The sequence below is a fragment of the Cucurbita pepo genome, chromosome 2 (genome assembly GCF_057944985.1).
Source record: "Cucurbita pepo subsp. pepo isolate OVF chromosome 2, ASM5794498v1, whole genome shotgun sequence".
NCBI classification, from domain to species: domain Eukaryota; kingdom Viridiplantae; phylum Streptophyta; class Magnoliopsida; order Cucurbitales; family Cucurbitaceae; genus Cucurbita; species Cucurbita pepo.
This window is the reverse complement of record NC_141799.1, coordinates 3536080-3550339: the sequence shown is the minus strand read 5'-3', so window position 1 is coordinate 3550339 and position 14260 is coordinate 3536080. Positions and strand designations below refer to the sequence as shown.

Below are 14260 nucleotides of genomic sequence, written 5' to 3'. Positions count from 1 at the left end.
TATATATATATATATATTATTAAGTTACAAAAAAAAATGAAGGAATAATTTTAATTTTCTAATATAATTACTATTAAAAATGGTAACATCATAACAAGTTTTATAATATTTTATAAAAAAAATATTTAATTTCTATAAACTCAAATTTTAATATGACAAGATTTTAGTGATATTTTATAAATTAAAAATAAAGTTAGTTTAACGAGAATTGGGTGGAGAGGGAAGTATTTCGGTCCCCGACCCTGTTTAGCTAATAAGGAGAATCTGATCGATTATATGGTATTTTTACCAATTTATTAGGTTCAAAATAAATAATGTATATTCCTTTTAAAAAAAATAAATAACATTGTTATAGTAAAATAATATATTTTTAAATATTTAATATCGACCTTAAACTATTAACAATGTGTGTAAATGTGCTAATTTTACAATTATTTTATTTGTCAAATATATAAGACGTTAGACGACGTCGTTTGGGCCCAACTGGTAAACGTATATATACGCTACCGCCTCGTCAGCGTGACAGAACAGTGGCGACTGATTTTCGCGGCAACAGGAAATACAGTTGCGATATCGCAGCCGATACTCTGCAATGCACGAGGGCCATCGTCGAGTTTGCCAAACCTTACTCGTTCTTGATCAATACTTCTGTCGTTAATTCTTCAAGGTTTGTTGATTTAATTCTTCATTCGCGCAAGTTTTGAAATCTGCTTATTTGATTTTGATTTTGATTTTCACTCGTGGATGTTCTTTTGTGATATCCATCACGCTACTGCTTCCATTCGCTCTTCCGGGATAGACTACGGGAATCTGTTGATAAGGAATGGATGGAGTGGTTGCGCAGGGAACCTGCGAAAAATCTGCATCTAATTCCTTCTGGAGTTGTCTAGGTGCGTCTTTAATTGAAGAACATTGTTGGACTTGGATTTTATTTCCATTAGCTCGTTTTTGGACGTTTATAATTTTGTTTAGAAGCTATATTTGTCGAGCTCACTTGTAAGCCATTTATCCATGACAAAAGTTCGCAGGAAGTATTTGACTGATTTGATAATTACGCTCTCTCGTTGATCCATTATAAGTATTTTTTGGATATTGTTATATGACGTAATCCTCTAGATACATGTCAATTTGACGTAATTGTTTGATTATCTGGATCTAAGTATAACATATATCAAATATTGATTTGTTCTTGTAGAGCATTTAGAAATATTCGTGGAAATGAGATCGATCATTAGTTGTAATGTTATATTGTTTTTAAATTAGGTGTTCTCTAAGATATTACGTTGTTGTACAGCTAATTCTTCGGAAGAATGCTGAGACTGTACATTGACAGATTGCTTTGAAGAAATTCAGTTTCAATTTCTGGGAAAATCAATATGTAAGGGATTGGATTTTATTATTACTATTACTACTATTATTATTATATAACAGATGCCATAAAGATTTCTGTCTAACCTCGTGTGTTTGCATCCTGAGCATATCAATTCAGCTATCGATTGATTACATGGATTTAGAAATAAGGACGCTGATTATTTTCATCCACTAACTCCATATCTAGGCGTGGTATCCACTAACTCCATAGATTTCTTATTAAATATTGGTACATTCTTAGGTGCACATATGATGTCTTTGACTAATTTTATTAAATAAAACTGTAAGTTATTAAATGGCAAGAACTCAGAAATGAAATATGGCTAGCGTAAAAAAATGCTGATGATTGCCATCTATGTGCCACTACGTGTCATAATGTATTTCCGAAATGCATCATTGACCCTGAAGTAGTTGCTGAGAAGTATCGGAGTTGTTGACTGTTCTCAGCATTGGCCACTAGGGAGTGTTTTGTTTGGAATATTGCTGATAGTTTAATCCATTTAAGGAATTTAAGAAATTATGTGATAGAGCTTTCTATTTTGTTTCTTGTTACGAGGGCACTTACTCTAATGTAGTGAAAACTAATTTTCTGATTTTCTGATCTGACAAAATCATTCAGGAATATTGGCCAGATTCACTAAAGGAATTTATCCGTACTTCAAGATCTGCTGCATTTCAACGTGAACAAGCAGACTTGCAGATGGTAGTACTTTTATGATATACAGATATCATACATGCTTAGTTGATGGATTTTGCTTGATTAGATAGATTTTCTGCCTATAGCAAGATAAGAAACATAAACTTGAAAATGGCGTACTATCCATTATCCACTAAGGTTTATCTATTACAAAATGGATACTTGGGAGGAAGGCATGTTTTTTAGAAGATCTAAAAACTTCCTTAACTTGTGCAGCTTGGGATAAAGAACCCGTTCCTTTTCTGGAACCTCGTCTGCAGCATTCAAACCTCCTTGATCTAGCCAAGCTAAAAATTTCATCTTTTTGGGCACTTATTTCCTCCAAAGAACATTTAAAAATTTCTTCGGGTTCAAGGGAGAGCCACCACCATGTTATAGAAAGAGAAGTGAGCTTTAGGTGTAAAGAGGCCATCAGAATTCCAGCTCCGGCATAGCATATTTCTTTCATTAACGAACAGAACACTTTCAAGAAGATGAGAGACTCTAGTTAGAAAGTTCTTTTTCATTGTGCTGTCTTGTATACCTGAGATTCCAGCCACTATCAACCAAATTCCTGCATTCCTGAAACAATAAAGTCTCAGATTCATTAAGATGAAAAAATGTCAGAAATTTCTGATATCGGTCTCCTCCAAGGATACAACAGAAATATCTCTTGAACAAGGTATTTTAGAATGTGTCCACGACCTTATCTTACTAAATATTTCTATAGATTTCCCCTCCCCTTCTCTTTTTTGTTAAACTGGGAAGTTTCTTCTTCTTCACCCCTCAACTTTTAGTATCTGGTCCCATTTGTATTCTTTTGTTGCGATTAGAATTATTTGTCACTAAGGAAAAGGATGGTAGGGTATTGACATTTAATCACCCTTTCTTACATGTGTGAAAAAAGTGATGTTTCAGGTTGATTTTATCCATTTCTTAGTTACACATTTGTGACTATTCTTGCATGTTCTACCTGGTTGGTGCATGGCTTCGCTTAACACTGTTCTTTCTCAAGGAATGAATCAAAAGAAAAAGCATGTAGTTATTGAATGATACTTTATGCTTGTATCAAGAACTTCTGTTTGTTCTCCCACGATGGACATCAGTTTCTATCATATTGTTGTTGCATCTTTCTCCTTTCAGGACAGGATTTAACAAAGGTACTATCTTCCACAATCTAAACCAGAAGTTTTGTAGACTGCAAGGAAGTAAAAGCAGTCATTAGTACTGGTACTATGACCTTTTTGTTTTTATTTTTATTTTTATCTCATTAGGCTTTTTCATATAACTTAGTTTAATTGTAATTTGCCTTTAGCTTCAAGCATATTTTGAAGTAGCACTTAATCTGTAGATCTGTTATGCCTTTTCTTTTAAAGTGTTCCTTTCTTCTTCTTTTTTTTTTTTTTCTTTTTTTCTTTCTTTCTTTCTTTCTTTCTTTCTTTATTTATTTATTTTTGTGAAGGTTTTCTATAAATATTATCCAGAAGTTGTATCAACTTGCCTATCTGTTGGGTTTCAAGGAAAGGCTTTGCGACGTCAAAAGAAAAGGGAGGCTACAATATCTCCTCGCAGTGTCATGAACCTAAGCTCGAGGCATCACAATAAGGTATGAGGTAGTAAAGACTAGAGTGTCCTAACTTTCTGTTAATCAACGGCGTTCTGTTTGGGCCTAGTATTCGTGCTGGAATGGAAGATGGTAAGAGGGGTTAATGGGCTGTGCAACATAGCTTCAAAGCGTCCATGTGTTTATCTAATAGATAAAATACTACTAATGCAATTTTAACCGTTTCTTTGACCAGCAAAGTGTTCAAGTAACAATTCTCATCTATTTTGTTACCCTGAAAATATACTGCAGATCATATTCATGGGTTGCCAGTCAGCAACAATGCCTTTTCTCTTATTATTTCTGAAAATTGGAGTATGCAATGTGAACAGTCCAAATCTTCTGACAAATATCCTTTTGTTGAAAAGCTCTGTCAATCTGGATTAAATTGCCTTGGACTTCAATCTTTGCAGTATATGGATTATAATGAAATATGGATGCACAATGAGCCTTTTGCTGTGTGCATACTAAGTTCTTGTCGCTGTTATATAGGACTGATGATACAGTTAGTATCACATTTTTTTGTGCCTTCTTATCATAGAATGTTTATTTAATGTCTTTTGAAAAAGAAAAAAAAAAAAATGCTAGATGGAGATCCTCCATAACCTCCTCCCCTGCCCTTCACCTCACTCAAAACCTATGATAGTAATGGAAATGATATGTATTTTTATGTGAATTTTTGTTGTCAAAATTATGTTACTGGCTCTTAATATTTCCCAATGTAACTAATAAATCGTATGCAGGGACTTATTTTGGCCTTATTGGTCTCCGAATTTTGATCGTACCTACAATCGCTAGAAAAGTTGTTGCGGCATCAGATTTATTAGGAGAAAATGTGTAACGATCCAGATCCACCGCTAGCAGATATTATCCTCTTTGGGCTTTTCCTTTCGGGCTTCTCCTAAGGCTTTAAAATGCGTCTTCTAGGGAAAGGTTTTCACCCTCTTATAAAGGGTGATTTGTTCGTTGTGGGACATCACAAAAGGTAATACATAGCATTTTCTCCTGATTTTGATCCAAGAGATACTTCTATAGCTGTTTGTTACTTTTTTTTTTAAAAAAACAATATTTATGTATGCTCATCTAATTCAGAAAGATGCCATTTTATTTATTTCTTGGAATTAGAGAGAAAGATGCCATTTTATTTATTTCTTACTTTTTATATTTTCAACCGGAAGTATTTAGACAGCTTTTTGGCCTTATTCAGTTGAGATTTGAAATAAAAGTTTCAAGAGATATTGCGTTGAATTTAAAAGGTTCAAAATTTTGAAAAGGGTTTTGATCGTTACATCCCAGATGTCAATTTTGATACGAGTGCTTTAGAAGCGAGCATACTTACATGGTCCCCTCACCCACCCACCCCCCTACTTTTTGTATTTAAATATTTTTTTAATTAATTAATAATAATAATAATTATTATTATTATTATTTTTGTATATTTTAAATATAGTTTATTAGATTCGTTAGACTAGTTTAAGCTTGTTTGCAAAGTTGATTTCTTTGTAGAAATATTTTCGAGCTCATTTCTATCCTTGTTTGATAAATATGTTATTGTTTTAATTAAATTTATAAACACTATGTCCATTTATATGTAATTCTTATTTGTTATCTACATTTTACAAATGTTCTTAAAATTCAAAGTCAAGTTTGGAAAGCTAAAAAAGTAAATTTTAAAACTTGTTTTTTGTTTTTGAAATCTAACGGAAAATTCAAACGTTTTCTTATAGAAAACTAAATGGTATCAAATGTATTTGTACTTGGTTTTATGTAGTCTAAGGCTTTTACAAAGTTGTTTGTTGGATATGGGTTGGTGGCCTTAGCGGCAAGGTGTCAAGGTGAGGATCAATGTTCTTTTTTTTTTTTCTTTTTTTTTTTGAATTAAGACAATGAGAGATTGGATAAGAAGACCAATCAGAAAGAAGCCTTTTTATGTATCTTCTGTAAAAAAGTCAAATAGTTTACAATAATTTCTTCCTGCTTAACCCAGTGGCAAAATTGTAACCTCTCTAAACTTTTGAAGAATCTCCCATGCAGGAAGGAATATCATCTTAATCCGATACAACAATTGGAGCTGAAAATCTGCATCTAAGATTATTTGTCTTAACCAACTGAATTATGCTCAAGTCGACCATCGACCTTTATATTGACCTTTAGAAGCTCAAATGGCTGCATGAGTTGACAAATCAAACTGCAATTTCGGTACGGTACGGCTTCTTTAGTTAAACAGATGGCAGTTCCTCAGTGTGTGGGATACCTATCTCTATTTTGAATACTATTTTGTCATGGAATAACACTAGATTCTCTTGTTCTTTCCATTAAGGATGTGGCTGGAGGACAATTTCAGAGACCAGCGGATGAAAGAATTAGAAGGGGAGTTGCTATCAGTAGAAAGGTACGTCGTCATCTCTTGTCTGAGTAGAAAACAAAGATGGTACAGTTTAAAATGGCTGGTGTCAAACTAACTACACATGAACTTGTCAAACGGCTTTGTTTTAGTTTGTTTGTGTGGAATCCTTTAGCTTTTGGGAAAGTTTGAGTATATCTACAAAGGAATTATGTATTGAAAGGTTTTAATTCATTTGGATAATGGAATGGGATGATGACGTCTCTCTGTCTTAATCAAAATTATTAAGCATTGGATTGGGATTGGGAAGGCCTAGGATGTTGATGGAGTTTAGATAAGGGTTGAAGGTTTTTTTTTTCTTTTTTTTCTTTTAACGTGGGTAAAAGATTTAAACATCTAATTATTCTAATTATTGATAGAAGTTGTCCGTCGCTTAATTAGTTGAAATTTTTAAAATACTATTAGTAGCTTATTGGTTGAATTATCCCAATTCTCAACTAGTTCTTTTTTTTTTTCCTTTTTTTTTTTTACATTAAAAAGTTGTTAGCCCATGGGTTGTCTTTATTTTATAAATCTTAATATAATAATAGTTCTGTTTATATATTTTTAATTAGAATGTGTTTAATTCTTTGTCATTGCAGCTTACTCTTTGAATGATGAGCATCTGTCTCCTACAACTCTTGTCTTCTTCATTGGCCACTGAACTTCCATGCATGAATCACCTTTTAAAGGTATGTACATTCAACTAAGCTATGCTCATCAACACCTATGATTCTTTGGACAAACTCGAGATTTGATTAATTGAACATCGTTGCATTAATTTTCTTTGCATTCTAGGACTATAATTTTAGATTTTAGATCACAATTCCCATTCTTCAATTCTAAAACACCATTTTTTTAAAGATTTCTTTTTTATTGTCAATAGTTTTGAAAATAACGACTCATAAGACTTATTTTTTTAGTTTAAATTCTTGACTTTTTATACAATTTATGAAACGATTATTGTCAAGGAAGATGACGAGAACAAAATAATGTTGAGTTATTGTATCGTATATATATTATGTACATAAAGATGTTAGAAGTTATATAGTCTAATCTATATGAGTTATTGATAGGATTATTGTTTGTACATATCTAGGTAGGCATTCTATACATAGAGGGTGATGTGCATGTTTATTCATTACACGTATACATATTTGTTGGTACATGTTGTATTTATTACCTGTATTGTTCATATGTTTTCATGTTTGTATGTACAAATAAGTTGCTTATGCATTTTCATGTTTGTGTTAAATACGCACCAATATTGAGTGGTTCTGTATGAAAAATGTATATGGATGGTTGACCATAAGTTTCTTTTAGGAATAAGTTTATATTATAAATAATAGAGAATAAATAAAAGTGATTGATGAAATATTCGAAAAGTAAGAAAAATCCAACCGATTCACACGTCCAAACATTTAGAGGTTAATCAGCCAAACTAGGTGAGAGTCCTTTTAGATTCTTTTTTCTAAGAGGATGTACTTATGGTTGATGGAGGGAGGACGGTGAATATGTAGATACTTCTATTTCAATTCTTATTCTTTTTTTTTTTTTTTTTTTTTTTGTGAAAATTAAGGTGGGAATTTTTTGCGGGACGGAGTTGGGGACGGAGTTGGGGACGGAAAATTTAATCTCTATTCCTGTTTAGCTAAGCTAATGTAGAAATTTTCCCTCCACCTGTTTGAAACAGATTATATATTAAATAAATATAAAAAAAATATCCATTAACAAAAATAGGTTTAAGTTAATATATTATTATACTTAATAATTTGACTACAAAAATAATAGATACAATTAGAAGCCAAATTAGAGTTCAACCATTTATTCAAATTTAATTTTGTCCTTAAATTAAGGGATTAAAAATATAAGGGGAGGCATGAAGATTTTAGCAGCCAGATATTTAGGTTAGAATATTGCACAAGTTAAATAGATTGGTTAGATTCAGGTGCCCAACTCTTGCATAATCCAAAATTTTATTAATATTGACACACCATTAAATTCCAAACAGACCCTTCCATTATTCTTCAAACCAAACCAAATTCTCTTTCTCATATAATTTCTTTTAATTAATTAAAAAAATATTAAAATACAAATTTAATCTATAAACTTTGAGATTTGTATATGTTTAGTTCTTGATCTTTTCTATAGATCCTTCCGCCTACAAGATCTTCTAGTCTACAAGATCTTCTCCTTCGAAATAGACTTGAAAAATAAAAAAGAAACAAAAGAGAGGAGGAGGAGGAGTACGATCTTGTTACCTCGAGATAATTTCATGTCAATTTCATGTCACAAAGCAGATCTCAGGAGAGTTTGACCGTGTGGTCAAATTGAGAAAAGAGAGACTGTGCAATAGGTATACTTTCTTTTGGCGGGACAGGTGGGGATGAGGATGTGAGTGAATAGGCCTTGGTCTCTAAAATCTCCATTTAATAACAATTTGATTTTTTATTTTTAAAAATTAATAAATACTACGATTTTTACATTTTCTTAATAATTATTAAACGAAACTTAAAACTTTTAATTTTAATTTTGTATTTGATATATCCCTTCATAAATTTGAATTTCTTTTTAGAATTAATTCATATGTAACCATTAAAAAGAGTATAAAATACTTTTATTCATAGAATTAATTAACTAAAAATTAAAATAATAAGATATGACGCCATATAATTGGATGTTTTTTCTTTAAATGTGCCCTGAGATGGTTTGACCAATCAGTTGATGACATTCAAAGCCCATCTCTCTCTCTCCACAAGAAATAAATTAATATCCTCCATATAATATATATATATATATAAAAGGATAGTTAAAAGAAAATTAAGCTTTTGATCATATACACTTTATTTCTTCAATTCCCCTTCTCTCTCCTCTTCTTCTTCTTGTTCTTCTTAGAGTTTGCAGAAGAGAACTGGGTTTGTTTGTAGAGAGAGAGAAGAAATGGAGAAGAAGAACATAAGCATGGTGGAATCCAAGCTTCCTCCTGGTTTCAGGTTCCATCCAAGAGACGAAGAATTGGTGTGTGATTATCTGATCAACAAAATTGGGTCTGTTCCTCATTCTTCTTCTTCTCTCTTCATTGAAGTTGACCTCAACAAGTGTGAGCCTTGGGATATTCCAAGTAAGTTTTTCTATTTCTTTTTTCTTCTTTAGTAACCTTTAATTTATTTATGTAGTTTGTGTTTATATGAATTTCAAAAGTTTAATTTATTTGGGTCGGGTTTGATTTTGTGTGGTTTGAAACGTTTTCTAATTTGAGGTACTTGTCTTTCGATAAAAATAAACGAAATTTGATTTGACGTGACTGAGAGTCGATAAAAGTAAAATAGGGTTTGATTTGAGGTAGCTTGGTTTATATATGATTCTAGTGAGTTGGAACTTGTGTGGCTCGTGTTTATATGAGTTTGAACGCTTGAGGGTTCTGAAAAGTTCGAATTTATATGAGTCAAGTTGGAAGATAAAAGTGTGTAATTTGAAAGGTTTATCACTGAGTTTAAAGATCCGATTTGAGGTAATTAAGTTTTACTTTTAGTCTTAGTCTGTTTGTGTGTTTTGAAAAGTTGAATTTTTATGGGTTGGGTCGGGTTTTTAGATCTTGATTTGAAAGGATTTTGTGATTTCGAAACCTTAAAACTCAGATTTAAAGAGGTCGATCAAAATAAAACGGAATTTTGACCTGAGGATAAACTGAGTTTTGTTGGTTTGAATTTATATGGGTTTGTTTGGTTTTTGAGATTCTGATCAGTACAAATAAAAGATTTTAAAATTTCGAAACCTAAAAGCTCGGTTTTTAAGAGAATCAACGAAAATAGAACGAGATTCGGTTTGAGGTAACTTCGATAAGTACGAATTTATTGAAAAGTTAAAAAAAATTACCATGCTGTAAATTTATGGGTTTTTCTTTTTTACCCATTTCTTTTTTTCAAGTGATGTTCGGTATGTTGCATTTTTTTTAAAGGAAAAACTGTTATAAATAGGTCAAAATGGTAATTTAATTATATTTATATAAATAAATATGGATAATATATTGAATAATTAAAAAAAAAATCCAAATTCAAAAGTAAATGCTGTTGAAATAGACATTTTGGCAGTTTATTAACAAAAAAAAATAAAAAAAAAAAAAAAAAAAACCCAAAATATCATCAAGTTGTTCATTGTTCCCACCCAATAGCAGCCCTCAAATATGTAAATTTTAAATTATATTTCATTAATTATTTCTAATTTAGAAAAATCCATAATTTTTTTTTTCCAATAATTAAATTTTGTATCCTTACCAAATCCCATTAGGGTTGTCACTTTCATAATTTTTTTAACTTTGATGGTTATTGAATGTGAATTTTTTAATTTTCAATAATTCTTTGCATGGTGATCGATCACGCTTGAACTATGCATATAATTTGGATATGGTTGATCCGTGATGAGTCATTTGCTAAAGTTTTTGTCTGTGCTAATTATCATCATATCTCTGAAGTATAATGAAATCTGAATAAAACGGATGATTATGATTTGTCGTATTAATTTGACTTTTGGATGATTTTTTTATATAATATCAACTAGATTTTTTTAAATATATTTTTTAATTTACTATAATATTGTATTTAATTAGATGTATTTTTCATTTGACTTAATTGTGTTTTTTAAGTTATTTCAAGCATTATTATTTAAGCCAAAGAAAAAAAATTAAAGAAAATGCCAAATTGAATAAAATTTAATTTATTGCCCTTTCATAAATCTCTTTCAATTTATAAGATAATTTATTAAATTATAAAATTTGAATTAAATAATTTGAACATTATTGATTTTCAATTAATTTGAAATAATTTAAAATTACAATATATATATATATATACCCTCTGTAATATTGATTTTATAATATAAATATTCGGCGAAATAAAAATTTAATTCTTGGTTCAAAAAATTTTAATTTGATTAATTTTCATTATTATTCATATATAATTTTTTTTTGTGTTTTATTTATGTATGTTTGAAGTTTAATATGATCATCGAACACACTGACTCACAATCGTATAAATAAATAAAAAAATTAATATTTAATAATTAAATTAAAACTAAGCTTAAATATTGATAACGGAATTGAAAATTTTAATAAATAATTTAACCTAAATTTTTAATTATGTATTTTTATAAATTTTGTATAGGAGAGGCGTGTGTGGGGGGAAAGGAGTGGTACTTCTTCAGCCAGCGGGACCGGAAATACGCGACTGGGCTTAGAACAAACCGCGCCACAGCCTCAGGGTATTGGAAGGCCACTGGCAAGGATAGGCCCATCTTTCACAAGGCCAATCAACTCGTTGGCATGAGAAAAACCCTTGTTTTCTACCAAGGAAGGGCCCCTAAAGGCCGAAAAACTGAGTGGGTCATGCATGAATTTCGTCTTGAAGGCCCCCTTTCTCCTCTCAAAGACTCATCTCCAAAGGTATGAATCAATGCTGTCTCTTTATTCCTTTATTTTTGTGGATATTGCCTTGCTTAATCAACTCATTAGTGATGGTCTAGCTAGAAGTTCTTTTGTTGATTAGATTCGGCTTTATCTCTGCCCTTTTCTGCCTTGCCCTCCAAGTGTTTGTAAAAATGCCTGTGTGAATTTTTTAGCCTTTTTTTGTGTTATTATTATGTATACTGACGTGAAATCAACTAATTGTTATGTTTTGATGAATGTATGGGCTTGGTTAATCACTTTATAGCGATGGTTTAGCTAGAAATTTTGTTGTTAATTTAAATGAATTCTGCAACTCCCCTGTTCTTTCATGCCTTCCTCGTAAAAAATGTCTGAATTTGTTGAGCTTTTTCTGTGTTTTTTTTTTTGTCAATTGACGTGGATTCACCTCGTTGTTATGTTTTGTTGAATATATTACCTTTGTTTAGCTAGAAATTTCTATTGTTGATTTTAGATTTGGGGTTGAAACTCCCTAATTTAGGCTTGAATTTTCTCCCTACAATGTGTCATTTTAGTCAGACAAAAATTAATATCAGTTCAATTGAGGGAGTTTATGAGAGTAAATGTTCTCTGCCCTTTTTTCAAAGCCTACATTGGCTTGACTTAGACATGCTTAAAATAACATGTGGGTGCAACTTGTATTTAGAGGATTACCATATTAGTTGGCTTGTTTGTCTTGAACTGAAGTCTTTCTTTATAAATCTCCCTCACCAAAGTCAACTTTGTCTTATTTGCCATGGGATGACTTTCTTCAAAAATTTATAATAATGTTGATAGCTGATGAATAAAGATTTTCTTGTTCATAATAATGGATTGCGTTACGTCGAAGCGCCGATTAGTTTACTTAATTAAATAGATGATAGCAACTTCTCTGAGACTTTGAATCAAACAGATAAGGTCTGCATTTGTTGTTTTTTTCACTGTTGTGGCTTGTTGTGTTTGTGTGCACAGGAGGACTGGGTTCTGTGCAGACTGTTCTTCAAACACAAGGAAGTTACCGCTCAACCGAGCACGGGAAGTAGCAGCTGCTACAACGACGTCGCTGCCTCGTCATCTCTCCCGGGTTTAATGGATTCTTACATCAGTTTTGATCAAAATCCAAGCAGCCATTTAAATGAGTATGAGCAAGTGCCCTGCTTCTCCATTTTCTCTCAAAACCAAACCACCCCACCTCTCTCAAACCTCATTCAAATGGAGCCAAACCCAGCCAAGAACATCAAGAACTTTACCACCGTGTTTGGAGGAATGCCGAATTCAAGCACTTGTTCTTCAAATATAGACCCGTTTGGCTGTGACTCAAAAGTTCTCAAAGTTGTTTTAAATAACATTACTAAGATGGAAACAAATGGCAATTCATTCATAGGGCAACCCAGCATGGGAGAAGGCAGCTCTGACAGCTTCTTGTCTGAGGTTGGAGATGACATAGCCAGCTTATGGAACAGATGACCCAGGAGGAAAATGGAGAGAAAAAAAAAAAAAAAAAAAAAAACATAAGATTGATGTATAGTTTAAAGGTTTTTTTTTTTTTTTTTTTTTTTTTTTTTTTTTTTTTTTTTTTTTTTTTCCAAGTGTAAATTTTATTGCATATGTGGGGAACTTTTTAAAGCCTAATTCATGGTTTTGATGAATTGTAACAGTAAAACTGATCATGTGAGTGCTCATGAACTCGATGTTTGATTTTTTTTTTTCATAATTATACCAAAAATCTGTACTGCTTGAAACTTGGAAGTTGTATATATATATATATATATATACTCTCGATTTCTTCTTTCAGGGCTTTCTCATGAAACGGTAGTGCACCTCTCGACATACTTTTTATTGGATCAACAGTCTTTGGATCAACCGTCTTTGAACATGTGACCCTTCTTCCCGCAATTGTAGCAAATACCTTCAAATTTCTTCTCTTGAAAACTCTTACTGTCATTCTTCTGAGCTCTTCTAGGTTGTGCATTTCCTTGTTGACTTCTTCCTTTGTCACCATTTTTGTATCTACGTTTGGTAGGCGACTTATTGTTGCTCCGACTTTCACTTGTGTAGAGTGCTTCTTCTTCCTCGTTTAACGTGATGCCTCTTATGTGCTTCTTCTTCCTCGTTTAACGTGATGCCTCTTATTTGCTTAGGCATGACTTCTTAGTTGACTAGGAAATTTTCTAATTCTATTAGTGATGGTTGAGTAGACCATTCTTGTGCGGTAATCAAACTTTTATATTCTGGTCGTAATCCGTGGATAATGATCCTCTTCATTTGAGCTTCTCCAATGACAGACTTCGAATCTAGTTCAGTAATCTCATGACAGATCGATTTGACCCTATGGAAGTATTGAGTAATTGTCATGTCACCTTGTAAGATTGATAACAACTCATTCTCTAAAAATTGTAGTCTCGTATCGTTCTTCTTTGAGAAGAGTGCTACGAACGTGTCCCATGCTTCTTTTGGTGTCTTGTCATCCCAAATGTGCTCTAACATCTCTTCTTCAATTGTGGTCTTCAAGATAAACATTACTTTGCCTGCTTTGATTCTCCATTTGCGCAATGCGCCATTAGAATCCTCCTCTGGCGGCATAGTTTCACTCCCACCAATGACCTCCCAAAGATCTTGTCCTTGTAAATAGGACATCATGCATGATGCCCACGTGTTGTAGTTGTTGCTATTGAGTTTCTTGATTCGTCCAACGATTTGGAAATCACCCATAATGTTGGCAATACCTCAATAATATCAAACAAGTCTTTTTAACACAAAACTGATAAAGTCATTGACTACTCATAACAC

The 14260-nt window shown here is 32.0% G+C and overlaps 1 protein-coding gene across 11 annotated transcripts; it reads left to right on the top strand.

The window, feature by feature from the left end:
* Positions 1–521: 521 nt before the first annotated feature.
* On the top strand, positions 522–13173 carry LOC111788979 (NAC domain-containing protein 21/22-like). Of its 11 annotated transcripts, none has more exons than XM_087121594.1 (13): positions 522–667; positions 800–890; positions 1295–1378; positions 1991–2074; positions 3191–3277; positions 3573–3653; positions 4394–4635; positions 5685–5854; positions 5971–6042; positions 6636–6725; positions 8929–9154; positions 11193–11470; positions 12443–13173. In XM_087121594.1, the coding sequence occupies exons 10-13, from the start codon at positions 6648–6650 to the stop codon at positions 12935–12937; spliced, it is 1077 nt and encodes a 358-aa protein (XP_086977720.1). In that variant the 5' UTR covers positions 522–667; positions 800–890; positions 1295–1378; positions 1991–2074; positions 3191–3277; positions 3573–3653; positions 4394–4635; positions 5685–5854; positions 5971–6042; positions 6636–6647; the 3' UTR covers positions 12938–13173. The 11 variants fall into 11 exon arrangements, with proteins under 11 accessions (XP_086977720.1, XP_086977717.1, XP_086977716.1 ...); XM_087121591.1 differs by having other exon boundaries at positions 3568–3653; XM_087121590.1 differs by having other exon boundaries at positions 3510–3653; positions 5685–5849.
* Positions 13174–14260: the final 1087 nt, after the last annotated feature.

Bases quoted from the DNA above. Each gene is read 5' to 3' on its own strand.
- LOC111788979 (XM_087121594.1), top strand. From the start codon at position 6,648: ATGATGAGCATCTGTCTCCTACAACTCTTGTCTTCTTCATTGGCCACT. The intron at 9,155-11,192 runs GTAAGTTTTTCT...AATTTTGTATAG, and splicing joins TGAGCCTTGGGATATTCCAA to GAGAGGCGTGTGTGGGGGGA. The intron at 11,471-12,442 runs GTATGAATCAAT...TTGTGTGCACAG, and splicing joins TCAAAGACTCATCTCCAAAG to GAGGACTGGGTTCTGTGCAG.